Source organism: Trichophyton benhamiae, assembly GCF_000151125.1.
Source record: "Trichophyton benhamiae CBS 112371 chromosome Unknown Abenha-G-c-322p01.r1, whole genome shotgun sequence".
NCBI classification, from domain to species: Eukaryota; Fungi; Ascomycota; class Eurotiomycetes; order Onygenales; family Arthrodermataceae; genus Trichophyton; species Trichophyton benhamiae.
This window is the reverse complement of record NW_003315110.1, coordinates 702,423-718,353: the sequence shown is the minus strand read 5'-3', so window position 1 is coordinate 718,353 and position 15,931 is coordinate 702,423. Positions and strand designations below refer to the sequence as shown.

Below are 15,931 nucleotides of genomic sequence, written 5' to 3'. Positions count from 1 at the left end.
AAGAAGCAGAAGGACAAGATATAATAACACGAGCAAGGGCGACAAGAATACGACAACGAGGGAGGATGGCGTCAGCCAAGCCGGTCGCTATCTTCATCTCCAAGGTATGAGGGCTGTGGCTCAACTCCTCGCCAACATGGGGGCATGGGGATAACAAGTTGGTATTGTTGTCGACTTGCATGAAAAAAATGTTGACAGTTGTTATCAAACCCCCCTGCAAAGTTGCCGGCCACGGGTGTCTCAAGGCTCAGACGAGGCAGAAGAAGGCTCAGAAGGTCACCGTGCTAAGTCTGTGTTACGGGCGACGACTACGACACGAGGAAGTAGCTGGCGAGTTGGGTCAGCAGTGGGCTCAAACTCACTCGTGGCGGGATAAACATGTCTTAACGGTGCGAAAGGAAATTGGTCAGCTCACTCACTAACTTACTTCCATGGTTACCTAGGGGCAGCGGGTCCACTCTGAGTTTCTGACTTACCTGACGGCCTTGTCCGACGCATATGGTCCTGCGCCATAACCAACTGCTTTCTCGTGTGCCTACTTTAATTAGATTGGACCAGCTTCTGTGTACGTGGCTAGGCATTTTGATTTACTTGGAGAGCAAGAGTTTCTTGTTCCCAAGAGTACGGAGAACGGAGTACGGGGTACCTGATCGGATGTGCCGTTGCATGGTGGCCAAGGAAATTGCTCGTCGAATCGCCAAAGATTAGAACAACGCCTATTAAATTAGGAGGTTCTAAAATAGACGACTAACTCCATGCCCCTCTCCCAATCCGACCTTATACAAGGGTATGGGCGCGCCAGAATGGTGGCTGCCCCAAAGCAAGGTTCGACTCTACGAAGCTTCTTTCCCACAGAGGCTATGGCCGCGTATGGCGCTATGGGCTCGAGTTACACCTGGCGTTATGGTTGATTTGCCGCCTGTGAAGAAGAAATGAAAGAAATTATATGTTCACTCATCTCTGGTGTTTTGTTTTATTTGTTTTCCTCTCTTCGAGCGTCTCTGGACGAATCAAAGGAAATATATTGGGGTCGCCAGAAGCTGTGGTTTTGTCTAGCGGAAGATCGACATGCCGCTATGATATCTCACTGGCCTCACGCCTTGCAAAATATGTATATCATGTCTGTTCTCTCGAATGTTTCAGTACATTGCCTGACCCATCGGTTGAACGTGCCTTCGGATGCCGAGGTTGGTTGGAACGCAGAGTTTGGGTTTCCTACCCCTGGATAGGCTTCAAGGATTACCATGCTTGAATTGTCTTTTTCGCGGGGTTTCATGCCATGTCTGGGATTTCGCAATGAAAATCTCCGCATGACCCCTGCCCGCCAATTCTCTGCGTGATAATGCTGCTGTCCTTGATTTAACCGTGTTTTCATGGTTATCAGAATGCGGGGGCCAATCCACACCCACCGTTCCTCTCTTGAAGAAGCGGATCTGCGCTCTCAGGGCCTCCGAAATCCCAAAGCCTCATTCGTGCCCACTATCGTCTCATCTCTTCCCCTTTACGGATGTCCTCCGGTGCTTCAACATTTGTATCTATACATGCTCTCCCGACCCACCACATAGCAGCGAGCAATAGGGAGTCCGAAACCAGCCGGCCTCATCCTCCCCATTTTAGTGATCTTCGCTGAATGTTACATTCCGGCTTCAATATCAAAATTACCAGATGACTTATACCTTCGGCTGCATATTCTCTCTATTCTCTCACTGCTTCCTGATACGACGAGATGAATGCCGATCAAAAGCACAGCCTAACCAGCTAGCCCAGGACACCATAATCATGCCCTTCGAGAAGCGCCTTGCCTGGGCACTCCGATGCCAGGGATATCGAAGGCCGGCGAATTGGTACCCAATTTTCGTGCTGATGGGGAAGTGAAAGGACGACAGCCAAGGGATTCCGCTAACGGAGCTCTCATGATTCCCGTAAATGGGTACCTTTTGGTTGACATGACTATAAGCTGTACCCCAATTCCAAAAATCTATATCAAGGCCCTCCTCTCCCACCAGAATTCTGGTTTTCTCTCTCCTTCCTCTCTCCAAGCAATCAATTGCCTTCACCTTTCCCTCTTCACCAGCCAAAAGCACAAAGCTTACCATTCAATATGGGTTTCATTACTAAGGCCATCCCTCTCGCCCTGGCGGCGGCATCTGTCATCAACGGCGCTGAGATCATGGAGACTCGCGCTGGTGTCCAGACCCTCGCTGACAAGTACATTGTTGTCATGAACGATGGCATGACCGACAAGGACTTCGACTCCCACCGCTCCTGGGTTAACCGCACCCACCGCCGCCGTTTGATCCGCCGTGGCGCCAAAGCCATGGGTGGTATGAAGCACACCTACCGCTTCCCAACTGGCCTCAAGGGATACTCTGGTCACTTCGATGAGCAGATGATCAATGAGATTTCCAAGCGCGCTGATGTACGCAACAATTATATCTCCCTAAATGAATACCATCAACTCACAGTGTTTCTAGGTCAAATACATTGAACGTGATGCCCGCGTCCAAATCAACGCTATTGAACAGCAGGACAACGTTCCATCCTGGGGTCTTGCCCGTGTCGGCTCCAAGGAGCCCGGTGGCACCACCTACTACTATGACGGCACTGCTGGCGAGGGCAGCACTGCCTACGTTATTGACACCGGTACCGATATCCAGCACGAGGAATTCGAGGGCCGTGCCACCTGGGGTGCGAACTTCGTTGATGACATGGACATGGACTGCAACGGCCATGGTACTCACGTCTCTGGAACCATTGGTGGTAAGACCTTCGGTGTTGCTAAGAAGAGCAACGTCGTTGCCGTGAAGGTCCTCGACTGCAACGGCTCTGGCTCCAACTCTGGTGTCATCATGGGTATGGAATGGGCTACCAAGGACGCCCAGCAGAAGGGTGCCGACAAGGCCGTCGCCAACATGTCCCTTGGTGGTGCCTTCTCCCAGGCCTCCAACGACGCCGCTGCAGCAATTGCTAAGGGTGGTGTCTTCTTGGCTGTTGCCGCCGGTAACGACAACGTAAGTGCCTTCCGTCTCGGAAACATATACTGCGTCCATTGTGCTAATCATCATATCTCTAGGTCGATGCCGCTGATTCCTCCCCAGCTTCCGAGCCCTCCATCTGTACCGTTGCTGCCTCCACCGAGCAGGACAGCAAGGCCGACTTCTCCAACTTCGGTCAAGTTGGTATGTATATTCCATTTATTTACCTCTAGAGGCGACAAAGGGAAACAGTGCTAATATAAATTCCAGTTGATGTCTACGCTCCCGGTGACTCTATCACCTCCGCCAAGCCAGGTGGTGGATCTCAGGTCCTCTCCGGTACCTCCATGGCCACCCCACACGTCGCCGGTCTCGGTGCCTACCTCATTGGCCTCGGCAAGGGCGGTGGCCCCGGCCTCTGCGACACCATCAAGCAGACGGCCATCGATGTCATCCAGAACCCCGGCGCCAGCACCACCAGCAAGCTCATCAACAACGGATCTGGCATGTAAGCGGGTAACCTTCCTTGGAAGCTTGCTTTTGACTGGAGAATTCATGAGTAAACCACTTCCCCTAGTGGCTTTCTTTCTTTCCCCTTGAACATATATGAAGAGCAATGGTCGAAGCTTTTCGACTTGTAAATAGCTTACTGTTTTGACGGCTGTGCCTCGTTTCTTTCCTTAATCAGGTAGCTTCGTCCATCTATGTACATACCAATGGATTAACATGAAGTTCCTTTAAAACTCTCTCTCCTTTTCCTGACCTGAACTCCTCTTAGTCACTACCCTTAGCTTGAGGTTCAATACTTAGCGTGATATTGGCATCTCGACTGGGCGGCGCTGCAAGCTCGCTTCATGCAAGTTCGACTTACTAGTAGTGGCTCCGGCGGCGCTTGTTCAGTCTTCGAGCTTAATTTTACCTGCAAGAACAGCTTAAAGCGGCCAGGCCAGTCTCCGCTTGATAAACGCCAAGGCCCTAAAAGCAGCCACACAGTCTAAACTTGCCTTTCCGTGAACAACAACAACATCAATCTCACTGATAACAGCCTGTCTCATCAGCTGTGAATTAACAGCTAGACACTGGGGGAACATCCTCCCTCGTTTTATGAATGTCTTCTATGCACACACTTGATAGGGCAGATCACTTGGAAGTATTATACCCACGGAAATGCAACATCTTTTCACCTGCTATTAATAGCCTCAGCTCCACTTAGCCCAAAACGTACTCCGGGACCATGCAGCCGCATGCCTGTGCAAGTTCACAAGTACGAAATATGGCTAAATAAGGACTCCGGGCGATGAGTCTATAAGCCAGATATTTTGACCTCCATCATGGAGATTATTATATAATAAGACTGGTGTACTCCCTCGGACCGGATCATGCAGAGTTACTCCTTTACTATAACTTCTTGATACCAGAGCACCAACTGTTTACAATGGATTTGACCCATATACTGGAGCGTACCTGCTCCAAAAGTGACTGCAGGTTTCATGCAGCTGTTTTTACGGCTGCTAATAAAGGTAGGATGGAAAAATTCTGGATAATCGAGATGATTACTAAAGGGGTTCTAGACCGGGTACTACATTCTATTCCCTATGGCACTCAAAACGTCGATGGGTCTGGGGATGCTGTGACGGAAAGATCAATGTTCTGGTGCGCATCTATGACTAAGATCGTCACGGCTGTTGCTGTTATGGTTGCTGTTGAAAAGGGGCTAGTAGGCTTGGATGATGACGTCGGGGCCATCTTACCCGAGCTGGCTGAGCCAGATATAATCGTCGGGTTTGAAGATGGTAATGATGGTATGTTTATTCATCTCCACAGGCGCATATACCAGACTGACCGCGCTGGTAGGGAAACCCATTCTTCGTAAAGCTAAGGAAACGGTCACCTTGCGACGACTGTTAACTCACTCTAGTGGGTTCGTCTATTTAGCTGTCAATTCATCTGTCAAGAGATGGGCGGAGTATCACAATCACACCGCTACCACTGATGTAACATCCAGGGTAAGTCTAATGTTATTCATAACCATTAGAAGATGCACTATGCTTGAGAAGAAGAGAACCTCACCTTCTATAGGAAACGTACCATCTGCCTTTGGCTTTTGAGCCGGGAAAATCCTGGGGCTATGGCCCTGGAGTTGACTGGGCTGGCTGTGTAGTCGAAAAAGTTTCAAATCAGAAGCTCGGGGATTTCATGCAAGAGAATATCTTTCAAAAACTCGGTATCACGGCAACCACGTTCCATCCTGAAAATCATCCTTTGTTCAACGCAAGACGTGTTGAACTTTGTCAACGAGCACCGGATGGGAGCCTATCCACGATTCCAGTCCCATACACAATCCCAGCGAAGGATGATTTGGGCGGTATTGGTTTATACTCGACGCCCAAGGAATTTACCAGATTCTTGCAGATGATACTTCGCAGTGGTGAGAACGTGTTGCGACCCGAAAGCATCAACACGATTCTTTCTCCCCAGCTCGAGTGTAATAAAGAAATAAACGCAATTCGAGACCGCGGCCCAAAGATCATGAGTCGCCTTGTTAACCCGGGAAAGGTGATTGATATGGGTCTGTCAGCAAGTATCAACCTGGATCGAGTCCCGGGTGCTCGTTACCCAGGATCTATCTCCTGGGCTGGGGCTGCAAACGCCTTCTGGGTATGTGATTTCCGTTATCTCTTGACACCTAGCTGCTACTTTTAAATGTGTCACCTCCTAATTCTTTGATATATAGTGGTTGGATATGAAAGCTGGTATCTGCGGTACCCTCTTTATGCATTCGTTTCCTCCTTTCGATATTGCTGCTTTGGACCTGCTGGATGAACTTGAAGCTGCAGCATACAAAATTGAGGGCCTCTAGCAAAGGCTGGTAACAAGAAAGCAATCTCATGATGCTAGCCCTAAGAAGTAGTTTAATTTGACTAGTTGTCGACGTTGGACTAACTAGTTAACTAAGTTGGTTAATTAGGTTACCGTTAGTTGGCCTCGGCAAGTTTATTTGTTATGACTTCACAGCTTCCAAGGTCCACGCCAACTACAACTTCACTTTTTCACTTTTAACATAGGAGAGTTGCAGTACAAAATACACATTTATATCACCTGAGGGCACGACTGACAACAATATACCACCATGTCTTCACCAGATAACCGTAAATCAGTCCTCATAACTGGGTGAGTACCTAAATCCCAGTCTGGTGATAGCAGAGGAGTTAACACATCTCCTTTAGCTGTTCGCCTGGAGGTATTGGCCATTCCCTCGCTCTTGAATTCCAACGCAATGGTTTGCGAGTGTTTGCAACTGCCAGGAATAAAGAGGTGCTTGTGGACCTCGAAGAGAAGGGAATTGAGGCCTTGGACCTGGTGGTTGACAACGAAAAGAGCATCCTAGCATGCTTTGACGAAGTCAAGTCCAGGCTAGGCGAAGGCAAAGGGTTAGATATTCTAGTCAACAATGCGTAAGTAATTCCATTCAGAAAGGGTGCTTTACTTTCAGTCTTTGCTAATGACTGTATCCAGTGGCCGGAGTACGTCTGCCATTATTTTCTCCTGTTCTATGTTTCCTGGGCTAACTGTATTAATTTCGAAGACTATACGGTTCCAGCACTTGATGTTGACATGGACGAAGTACGTCAGACGTTCGAAACCAACATTATAGGAGTGATCCATATGTGCAAGGTGTTTACGCCACTCATAATCGAAGCCAAAGGCACCATTGTGCAGATTGGATCTGTCGCCGGGGTAAGATATGCTTTCCAGGAGGTTGAAAAAGCCGTCTAATAATTCAACAGATAATCCCCTATGTTTTCGGTTCCGTATACAATGCCACGAAAGGCGCATTGCATTCCTACAGCGACACACTCAGAGTCGAATTGGAGCCATTTGGGTATGCACAGCGGATTACACTCTGCATATATCCGGATAATATCCGACACTAACTGAATGTAATAGTGTCAAAGTCGTTACTATCATAACTGGCGGTGTTCAGTCCCGGATTGCACGTACACCACGTCGTTTGGTGCCAGACTCTCTCTATCATCCTATTCGGTCCGAATATGAACGAAGAGTTGTGCACAGCCAGGATGGCGCCACGCCCAACGAAGTATATGCTCGACGGGTAGTCACCCAGGTGCTTTATGGGCCGGCTCCATGGCATTGGCTATGGCCGTGGGGTGTGAGCCCAAGAAAATGGGTTTGGGCTGGCAGCAAAGTTACCCCGATTTATCTGCTTTCTGGCGCATTCTTATGGTTTGGAACATTCAACTTCGTCCTCGGGCGCATGTTCAACCTGAGAAAATTGAAATACTAGTCATAATATCCAATTAAGCACGCCAGGCTGTCGAGTAGCAGATACGGGAAGAACGGCGATGGAGGGAGTATTGGAAATTTGTAATGTATCACTAGTTAAGCTCTACAGCTAGATTTCTTAAGCTTCGGGGTCATCATCCACAATCAATATTTTCTCCTCTTACATATCCTTATATATAACTAGTTACAGATTTCCAAAGAAAAAAAAAATGAGTCCTTCTATAGATTAACATGTGGCGTATACACTGAACCCACATTTTACGTGCTAAAATAAAAATAGTGACACAAGACGGAAAGGGAGGGGAAGCAAAAAAAGACATATGGACCGATAACTTCAAACAGGGGGTCGTGGGTTCACCTAATGCTCTTTTTCTGCGACAGGAGGAGTAAAAACGGTTAGTATGGCATGTTAGGGATCTGAGTAAGGAGCATACGCCTAGATTGACTCGTTGGGCCTTCCCTCACTCCCGGCGAGAAGGGCTCAGGCACACAAGAAGGGAGGGGAAGGATGCAAAAAGGTCGCAAATTGGTGGTCCGTGATTTAAATACCAAGGGTGAATTCAACGCCGACATCAATGTCTCGGGCCATCTTGACGACCTTGGAGAATTGGACGGACTTCTCGGCGGCGACCTGGAGATCCTCGATGGAGAAGATCTTGAGGCCAGATTCGCTGATCTATAGTATAGAGTTAGAGAAAATGATCACCTTGTTTCAATTGAGGTGTAGGATAGACATACCAAAGCATGGGCCTTCTCCATGTTAGTACCCTGCAGTCTGGCGACGATGGGAGTACGGAGGTTCATCTCTTGGACGACATTGATCAAACCCTGAGCAATGGCATCACATCTCACAATACCTCCGAAGATGTTGACGAAGATGGCAGTGACCTTGGGGTCGCTGGTGATGAGCTCGAAGGCAGATCGGATAGCAGCAGGGGTGGCACCACCGCCGACGTCAAGGAAGTTGGCAGGGCTTCCACCGTTAAGCTTGATGATGTCCATAGTGGCCATGGCGAGACCAGCACCGTTGACTTGATAGCCGAAGAGTTAGTACTTCGTTGATGAGAGGTAGGGAGTATTGAAGATGGGCTTACCCAAGCAGCCAATGTCTCCGTCCAACTTGATGAAGTTGAGGCCAGATCTATAAGCAAAAGTTAGAGCTGCAAATAAGATATAGAGGGCCGAATGGAAGAGCATACTCGGCAGCTTTGACTTCATCAGCATCTTCTTGGGTGGTATCTCTCCAGGAGAAGACCTCCTTCTGTCTGAAGTCGGCGTTGTCGTCGAAGCCAAGCTTGGCATCCATAGCAAGAACCTGGTGGTCAGAGGTCTCAGAGAGAGGGTTGATTTCGATCTGAGTGGCATCCTTCTCCATGAAGACCTTGTAGAGCTTCTTGATGGTCTCGACGGCCTCTGGAACACACTGTTCAGAGAAACCAAGACCTGTGGCAATGTTTCGGGCAATTTCATCGGTGACACCAGTGTGGATGTCAATTGGGGTGGTGGTGATGGCATCGGGGGTGTCCTTAGCAACAGCCTCGATATCCATTCCACCCTGGGAGGAGGACACGATGACGGGGGCCTGGGTTTGACGGTCCATCAGAATGGCAAGATAGAACTCTCTGCGGGCGAACTTGCGCTCGCAGATGTACACGGCGTTGCAGAGACGGCCCTGAGCACCGGTCTGCTTGGTTATCAATTTGTGGCCGATCATCTGGTCGGCGAACATGCGGGCCTCAGTTGGACTGGAGAAAGGGTTAGTTTAGCTCTGTGACGCCGCAAACGGCCAGCATCGACAGGATTGGGCTTGAACACATACGAGTAGATAACTCTGACACCTCCCTTCAAGCCATTGTCGAAGGTACCCTTTCCACGGCCACCAGCCAGGACCTGGGCCTTGATGACCATGTCCTCACCACCTACATCATATCCTTAGCCGTCTTTCTTTTCCGATTTAGTCAAATTTAGGTCAGGCGGAGGTAAATATACCGATGTTCTTTGCGATGGCCTCAGCCTCTTCGCCGCTGCGGGCAACTTCACCCTTTGGAACACCGACGCCATACTATATAGCAATCACGGGCGCGTTAGACAAAGGCTATGGGTTGCTGGTTGATAATGGGAGCTACAGCTGGCCAATACTAACAGACTTGAGAAGGTTGGCGGAGAGGTATTCGTGTATGGAGAGGTTCCTTCGCTGCGATTGAGCGAATCTGGTGCGAAGAGGCGACTCCTACAGGCATCACAGGTCCGACATGTTAGCATCCCGTGGACATCAAGACGTGAAAGGAAGCCTGTCGAGATACAATGGCTGTGGCTATGGCTCGATGCAGGCGGGAACGGGGAACTCACGACGGCGGATCTGAAAGCCGCAGCAATTGGCTTGCTACGGGCGAGCTTGAACATCTTGAAGAATCGGCACCGGGCGTCCAAACGAAGAGGGTTTATAGTACAGGGAGACAGACGATGCTGCGAGGGAACGGGGAGAGCTGGAGGAGGAAGAAGTCGAGTCGACGATGGTGTCCGGACAGTCGAAGGAGACGAAGAAAGTCGAAGTTGCAGTCGAAAGAAGAAACAAGCAAAAAAATCGGAAACGTGGTAGAGCGCGGTAATACGGATACAAATACAGCCCGATCTGCTCCGGGTACCGCAAAAAAGAGCGTGGGCGGTACTGAAATATCAATACGATAATTACGAGCCTAATAAATGCTTGTTTTGCTTTCTTCAACTTTGCCGAATTTCATTTTGATATCAAAGAATTTGGGACTACCAGAAAGCTGAACGGGCGGCAGAAGAAAGACGAAGGAGAAAGATGCCGGCTACGAGCTCCGAGGCGGATGTGATATTCAACAGAGCCAACGTTGCTCTTGCGAGAAGCCAGAGACTGATCGCATCCTGGCTGCCTCCTAAAACGGCCGATGAAACAGCCAATGCAAAGTCTGAAGAAGAGCTCCAGAAGGAAGAAGATGAGATATTCACGGCAGTCCCAGAGAAGTGAGTAGCAGCCTGTGTGGATGTATTTGTATTTTTGTGTCTTTTTTTTTAATTGTGTAAAATGTAGAAGGTCTCTAAGCTAATTTTGCGACTTCGTGCGTTTTGGTAGACTGGGCCTGGGAGCTCCTATTCCGCAGAAAGAAGCTGACGGCTGCATCAAACGAACTGAACTCAGCTCTAATGACAAGCTTCGGAAGCAGCTATTAGGCAAAAACTTTCAAAAGGCCGAAGCATCAAGGTTGAAAAACGCCAACGCCCAAACCAAACAGACCGGTCCAACCCCCAGCCAGAAAAAAGAGATAGTCGAGGAAAGTGACGAGGAAGACGGCAGGTCAGCGTTGGGTAAAGGCAAGAAAGGGAAAACTTCCAGTGACCAGTCGCCAGCTGCTTCAGGGGCGGATCCTGGTGGGAAAAAGAGGGCCAGTAGTTATTTGGATGAGGTTCTGTCACGGAGAAAATCGAAGAAAGGGAGAAAATGACCCGTCATTCCATCATGCTGCATCGTCCTTCGGTTGTCCGGATTGGAATTTCCTCAATAAATCCTCACAGGTAGTGAGCCCACGGCTCTTTTGGCTCCTCTGACTCTGTGGTGTTGATGCCGAGTTAGCTTGTGTCCTCCCTTCTCCGTTTGGCTGAGATGCGGTTTCTGGCTGTGACCGCGGCTGTGATTGCTTCTCCTGTTGCTGGCGCTGCTTTTCAACAAGTCCTTTAGCAGGCTGGGCTGTCGTGCCGTTCTGCGATGCTGATGGCTCTCCAGAAACGGGTTGTGGTTTTGGGCCCGGTGGCTTCTTTTGCTGCCTGAAAGGCTCCAGCAGGCTTTCCATATAGATCTTTTCCTTCTGTATCACGGATCGTTGCATCCGGTTCACTTCTTGCAGAAAGTCAACATTGGCACACTCTCCCTCCATCTCGCCAACGACGTTCAAGGTCACCCATAGACGTCTCATTCCGCTTCCCCGGGAGAATTTCTCGTATACAACGGAAGCCAGCTCTGCCGGGACCTTTCTCCCGGTCTGATCGAATAGTTCAAGCATCTGCTTCATAACCAGCTTCATCCAGCTTTCTCCTCCCATCTTCTGGCCAATAGAGTACAAATCAATCAAATTGTTGTACTTTGCAGCCGTGTCCACGGCCACTCCAGGCCGCATGTGGGCGCCATACAGCCATTCCACCAGGTCTGTGAATGCCTTGGAGTCTAGGTCCGGACGCTTGACTGGACCTGTAGATTTTCCCAAGTCGAAGAAGGCCGAGAGCCCAGTAGATTCTAGCAAAAACGAGTGAACCTGGAACTCCTCCTCGTCTGGCCCGATGATGAACTGGACTGTGGTTTTGAATGGGTTCCTATCCATCTTGTCAGCGTGTTTTTGCGTTTCTCTCATGGTAGTTAGGTCTAGAAAGAATAAACGAAAAAAAATATGTAGTCGAAACCAGAAAATATGTAAACAAAGGACTATAAAAGAAAGCAAAATACAAACATTGATCTGACGGGCAAGGCAGCAGTTTCGTCCACACGCTCAACAGGCTCAGCAGGCTCAACGGTCTTCTGCCTCTTCTCTGGTATCACTTCCTGCCTCGCTGCCGAAGCAGACGCGACTCTCTTCTTGCCTCCTTTCTCTGGTGTCTCTGACGTGTTTGAGTTCTTCTTCCGCGTCGCCATCTGGCGCTGGCGTTTGGTCGATCTCGACGTTTCACTGAAGAATAAACTGTCATTCGAACTCCCGGCTGAATCTGAGGTATATCCCCCGCCTACATCGTCCAATTGGCCTATGGTATTCGCCTTCTGCAGCTTGCTGGGCGGAGAGAGCGGGAGTGAGTCTTTCATCCCTGAACACCCAAAATTAACCTCGCCAACGCCAAGAGTTCTGGGTTATAGCTAGCAATGTATAGCCAGCCCAGGGCCAATTCGGTAGCTGAGTAGATGGATCGAAAAATATTTGAATGGAGGTTGTATAAGTATGGAGGGTGAGCCTTGTTTGTCTGTTGAAGAAGATATTTATAGTCAGGAAGTCTGCTAGCAGACAAGTGGGAAGGTCCCTTCTCGGCATCCTACAGTAAGAGATAGCAATAGACATAGAGACATAGCTAGAAAGACACCATAGCTACTCCTAACATGCCTAGGAGGGACTGGATATTGAAAGAAGTCTCTGGGCTAAAAGCTTCTCATTTTGCACATTTAACTAAGGATAAAATAGCTACAACTACCTCCCTATGCCATGGTATATGCATGCCTCTGCACAAATGCTGGATCCATCCAAAAAGAAAAAAACACCTCCCTCCCACCATTCCGCCTCCTCCCAAAGAGAAAGAAAGACACATAAAAGCCTAGACTAGGAGCTGTAAATCCCATTCCCAATGGCTTTACTGTACAGCAAACAGAAAGGGGACCGTCCGACCTAACACCCTGTAACCGTGAAGAGCCTGAGGTAAATGAGATAGACAGGCAGAAGGGGATTTGAATGAATGGAGAAGGGTGGGTTGAAAGAGGAAAAGAAAAACAAAGTAGAGGGTGGTAAACTGAGAGAAGAGAGTAAACGAGATGGATATATGTATATATCCTGTACGCCGGAAAGAAACAGCCTGGTTGACGGAGACGGGTAGCTGGTGGTATATAAGAAGAGAGAGGACGCCGTCTGTCATCGATGCATGGCAAATTGAAAAGGGAAAGAAGTCGGAGATATACAAAAAAATCACAATAACAGTAAGCTGGTTATGGCGATGGCTGTAAAAGCAAATGGGTATTTTTTCACTTTTAGAAAAAGGGATGCTTGAAGGGATCCAAGATGGCTTTCTGGTATGGTATAATAGAGATGGAAGAGAACACAACCAAAAAGAAAACTAACAATCAGAAAAAACAAAAAAAACGAAAGAGAATTGATATATATGGTGGAAGGGAAAGAAAGCTGGCTCGTCACTGGAGCCTCTTTCGTTTCCGGTCTTCTCCCAGTGGGCCATCGGGGTCGTCTACCCGCTCAGCTGCGCTAGATGGGTTCAGCAGTGAATGTACGTTGCTTGCCATGCTTGATCGACGGGTGGCGGGCATTGACTCTACTGGACGCGGGAACTTGGGCCCTCCGATAGCCCAGCCATTGTCCGGCTGGGCTGGGTCAAGAAAAGGTGGCGTAACTTGTCTGAACTGTTCTTGCTGCCGTCGTGGTCCACCGAGCTCATACCGCGCCAATGCATCTCGGACATGCTGGTCAGAGGAATTGTGGTTTCGACCTGGTGAAGAAGGCCATTGCATGGATGGGTTGTGGCCATACTGTGAGCTGGGAGAGGGACCGGCTGATGGGGGCCAACCGTGCTGTCTGATGTCTGCTGACGTGTGTCGGCGGGCAAGGTTGGGCCCTGGGGGAGACGTGACTGATGACAGAGGATGGAGGTTGGATTGGTGCGGGATCTGAGGTTTGCTATAGATCGGAGTTGGGTTTCCGCCGAGAGAGCCTTGACGGTGCGGTGAGATGGTGATATGGGGTGGTAAGGGATGGCGGATTCCAGACGGCCGTCTCCCGTCATCCTGGCATACCTGGCGCGGGGAGAGTGGGGGAGGGCCAGGGTCCATGGACATGGAGAAGTAGGGTTGTCGACCTGCCAGCATGGCTTCCTGGGGGTTCTCTAGAGTCCGGATATACTCCAGCTGCCGGGTTATTTCACGTTGCATGTTTGCAGCTAGTATCGAACATTAGTTATACTTCTAGACATTGCTGGTATCTGGGATGCAGAACTCACCTTCTTTGTGTATAGAATTTTCGGTATCCGGAACCATGGTGACTATAAAGGAGGACATCGTGCTTGTCCACTATCGGTTTGAAAGTTAGTGGATAGGTCGAAAAAAAATGAAGGGTTAGCGGGTGTAGTCCTCTCACCTGATGACATCTGGCCAGACCCTCGGCGAGGACATGGCAATGTGAGCTTAGAAGCGCGTTGTGATCCTCCATCCGCGCCAGGCGGTTATGCATGTCATACAAGGATTGTTCCAGACTGGCCATTCTAGGGTCCAAACCGTCCATGGCTCCCTCCGCGGGAGTACCCGGCTGTGACTGATTGGCCTTGTGAGTTGAGAAAGAGTCTCGGTGGATCAGCGCATGTCTTGAAGCTCTCCGCTTGATGTCTCGGAGACCAGCGACATCACCCTTTCGAAAGCTGCCATTTCCGTGTCTGAATTCCCACATTGGCGAGTCTGGAGACCCTGTGTGAAATACATCGCTCACTTTGTGGAAGCCATACATGTTTAGCTGTCTGACAAATGACGATATATTGGTATGCTTGAAATATTGCCTATACATCTTATTAGTTTGAAACAGTCCACCAACTATAATCGCTAGAATGGATGGTATAACGTACGATAAGACCTTTGAAAAGTCCGACGAAGGAGACATGACGAAGCTCTCGTTGGAGCTTGACCACGATATCAAATGTTGGATGTTTGGGTCCTGCAGCATACTGTAGAAAAAGCCGTTAGCAGGTCCGCGCATATCACCGCAAGTAGTTTCACATCATGGAAAAAAAAAGGGGAGGGGGCGGGAGGCTCAAACCTGTATAGTTTATGGATAAAAGCCGTCTGGACGACCTTTGGTTGCTGTCCTGCAGCTGCAGCACCGATTGGGTGGTTCGAGCTGGTAGATTGCGACTGTGCGGAGTCCATAGCTGTGCCGTTTGTGTGGTTCGCATTGGCATTCGCATTGGCATTATTGGCATTGGAATTGGAATTGGCGTTGGAATTGGCATTGGGGTTGGCAGCATCTGCATCAGCACCGTTCTGGAGCGGCGGAGCCATCGAGGTCGAGGTCGAGGTCGAGGCAGACGGGCTCATGTCCATGGGGTCACTGGGACTGACAGAGTCGCCTGCGGGGCCCGAGGGGGAGAGCAGTGGTATAGTCCTTGATTTCGCGGTGAGGTCGCTGACGGGAGGCGCATGAAATGGATTTCGCAGGGGGGGATCGAGCATGCGGTTCATGGTCAGAGAAGAAGTTGAGAGCGCCAGAGTGACGGTCGTAGAAGGGGTAGTAGGTATAGGGAGTAGGAGTAGTATAGGTAGTAGTAGTGTGGAGAACTAAAAACCGGCCGGTATCGCAAGACGCTCTCTCTCTCGCAGGACAGTTTGAAGAGACGGATAACGGCCGTGCCTTGACCGTTATACGTCCAAACCCGTAAGCGAGAGACGGCGAGGGCGAGGGCGAGGGCGAGGGCCGGAGCAGGGCAAACGGAGAACGGGCGGGCGAGCGAGTGAGCGCAGCTGCAGCGGCCGCGGCTAAGGGAAGAGCGAGCAGGCTCGAGTCCGGGGAAGCTTGCGCAGAGCGATGTGCAGGGAGACGATAACTATGTTGACTCGAGGGAGTATACGAAAGGCGACCTCCCCCCCGGCCGAGTCCTTGACTTAAGGGCAGGGGTTAAGGGCTGTCGCAGGCCGGCTTTGGGTGGGGGACGGCGATGGGCACGCTGGAGCTGGTGGAGCCGTAGAGGGGAAGCAGTCGACGGCTATCGCAGAGCAGCAGCCAGGAGCGTCGCATTCGCGGGTGTCCGGCGGTTGTAGGTTGTGCTGTGGCCTGTGGCTGGCCGTTGGCAGACGTTGTGGTAGCTGTACAGCAGTTGGTGGAGATTCTGGTGGTTGGAGATGCGGACTGGCGGCGGCGACGGGAGGTTTGCGCAGGAGAAGCTGCAGC

The 15,931-nt window shown here is 50.0% G+C and overlaps 7 protein-coding genes across 7 annotated transcripts; 4 read left to right on the top strand and 3 right to left on the bottom strand.

Moving 5' to 3' along the window:
* Positions 1-1,814: 1,814 nt before the first annotated feature.
* On the top strand, positions 1,815-3,616 carry ARB_06076 (alkaline serine protease (PR1)/allergen F18, subtilisin protease SUB7; the record flags this gene model as incomplete). The annotated part of the gene is made up of 6 exons (XM_003015719.1): positions 1,815-1,922; positions 1,958-2,419; positions 2,475-3,011; positions 3,074-3,179; positions 3,246-3,483; positions 3,553-3,616. The coding sequence occupies 6 exons, from the start codon at positions 1,815-1,817 to the stop codon at positions 3,614-3,616; spliced, it is 1,515 nt and encodes a 504-aa protein (XP_003015765.1).
* Positions 3,617-4,500: 884 nt separating this feature from the next.
* ARB_06075 (transesterase (LovD), putative) lies at positions 4,501-5,835 on the top strand (the record flags this gene model as incomplete). The annotated part of the gene is made up of 4 exons (XM_003015718.1): positions 4,501-4,777; positions 4,911-4,981; positions 5,055-5,633; positions 5,710-5,835. The coding sequence occupies 4 exons, from the start codon at positions 4,501-4,503 to the stop codon at positions 5,833-5,835; spliced, it is 1,053 nt and encodes a 350-aa protein (XP_003015764.1).
* Positions 5,836-6,105: 270 nt separating this feature from the next.
* ARB_06074 (uncharacterized protein) lies at positions 6,106-6,752 on the top strand (the record flags this gene model as incomplete). Its single annotated transcript, XM_003015717.1, has 3 exons — positions 6,106-6,146; positions 6,203-6,406; positions 6,449-6,752. 3 exons carry the CDS (start codon positions 6,106-6,108, stop codon positions 6,750-6,752), a joined length of 549 nt encoding a protein of 182 aa, XP_003015763.1.
* Positions 6,753-7,821: 1,069 nt separating this feature from the next.
* Positions 7,822-9,683, bottom strand: ARB_06073 (uncharacterized protein; the record flags this gene model as incomplete). Its single annotated transcript, XM_003015716.1, has 8 exons — positions 7,822-7,956; positions 8,019-8,311; positions 8,375-8,421; positions 8,480-9,025; positions 9,100-9,199; positions 9,270-9,342; positions 9,424-9,510; positions 9,630-9,683. The coding sequence occupies 8 exons, from the start codon at positions 9,681-9,683 to the stop codon at positions 7,822-7,824; spliced, it is 1,335 nt and encodes a 444-aa protein (XP_003015762.1).
* A 406-nt stretch (positions 9,684-10,089) lies between these two features.
* Positions 10,090-10,698, top strand: ARB_06072 (uncharacterized protein; the record flags this gene model as incomplete). The annotated part of the gene is made up of 3 exons (XM_003015715.1): positions 10,090-10,271; positions 10,381-10,602; positions 10,665-10,698. The coding sequence occupies 3 exons, from the start codon at positions 10,090-10,092 to the stop codon at positions 10,696-10,698; spliced, it is 438 nt and encodes a 145-aa protein (XP_003015761.1).
* A 64-nt stretch (positions 10,699-10,762) lies between these two features.
* ARB_06071 (uncharacterized protein) lies at positions 10,763-12,093 on the bottom strand (the record flags this gene model as incomplete). Its single annotated transcript, XM_003015714.1, has 2 exons — positions 10,763-11,612; positions 11,747-12,093. The coding sequence occupies 2 exons, from the start codon at positions 12,091-12,093 to the stop codon at positions 10,763-10,765; spliced, it is 1,197 nt and encodes a 398-aa protein (XP_003015760.1).
* A 1,086-nt stretch (positions 12,094-13,179) lies between these two features.
* On the bottom strand, positions 13,180-15,225 carry ARB_06070 (uncharacterized protein; the record flags this gene model as incomplete). Its single annotated transcript, XM_003015713.1, has 4 exons — positions 13,180-13,937; positions 13,998-14,067; positions 14,135-14,711; positions 14,804-15,225. The coding sequence occupies 4 exons, from the start codon at positions 15,223-15,225 to the stop codon at positions 13,180-13,182; spliced, it is 1,827 nt and encodes a 608-aa protein (XP_003015759.1).
* Between the last annotated feature and the right edge of the window lie 706 nt (positions 15,226-15,931).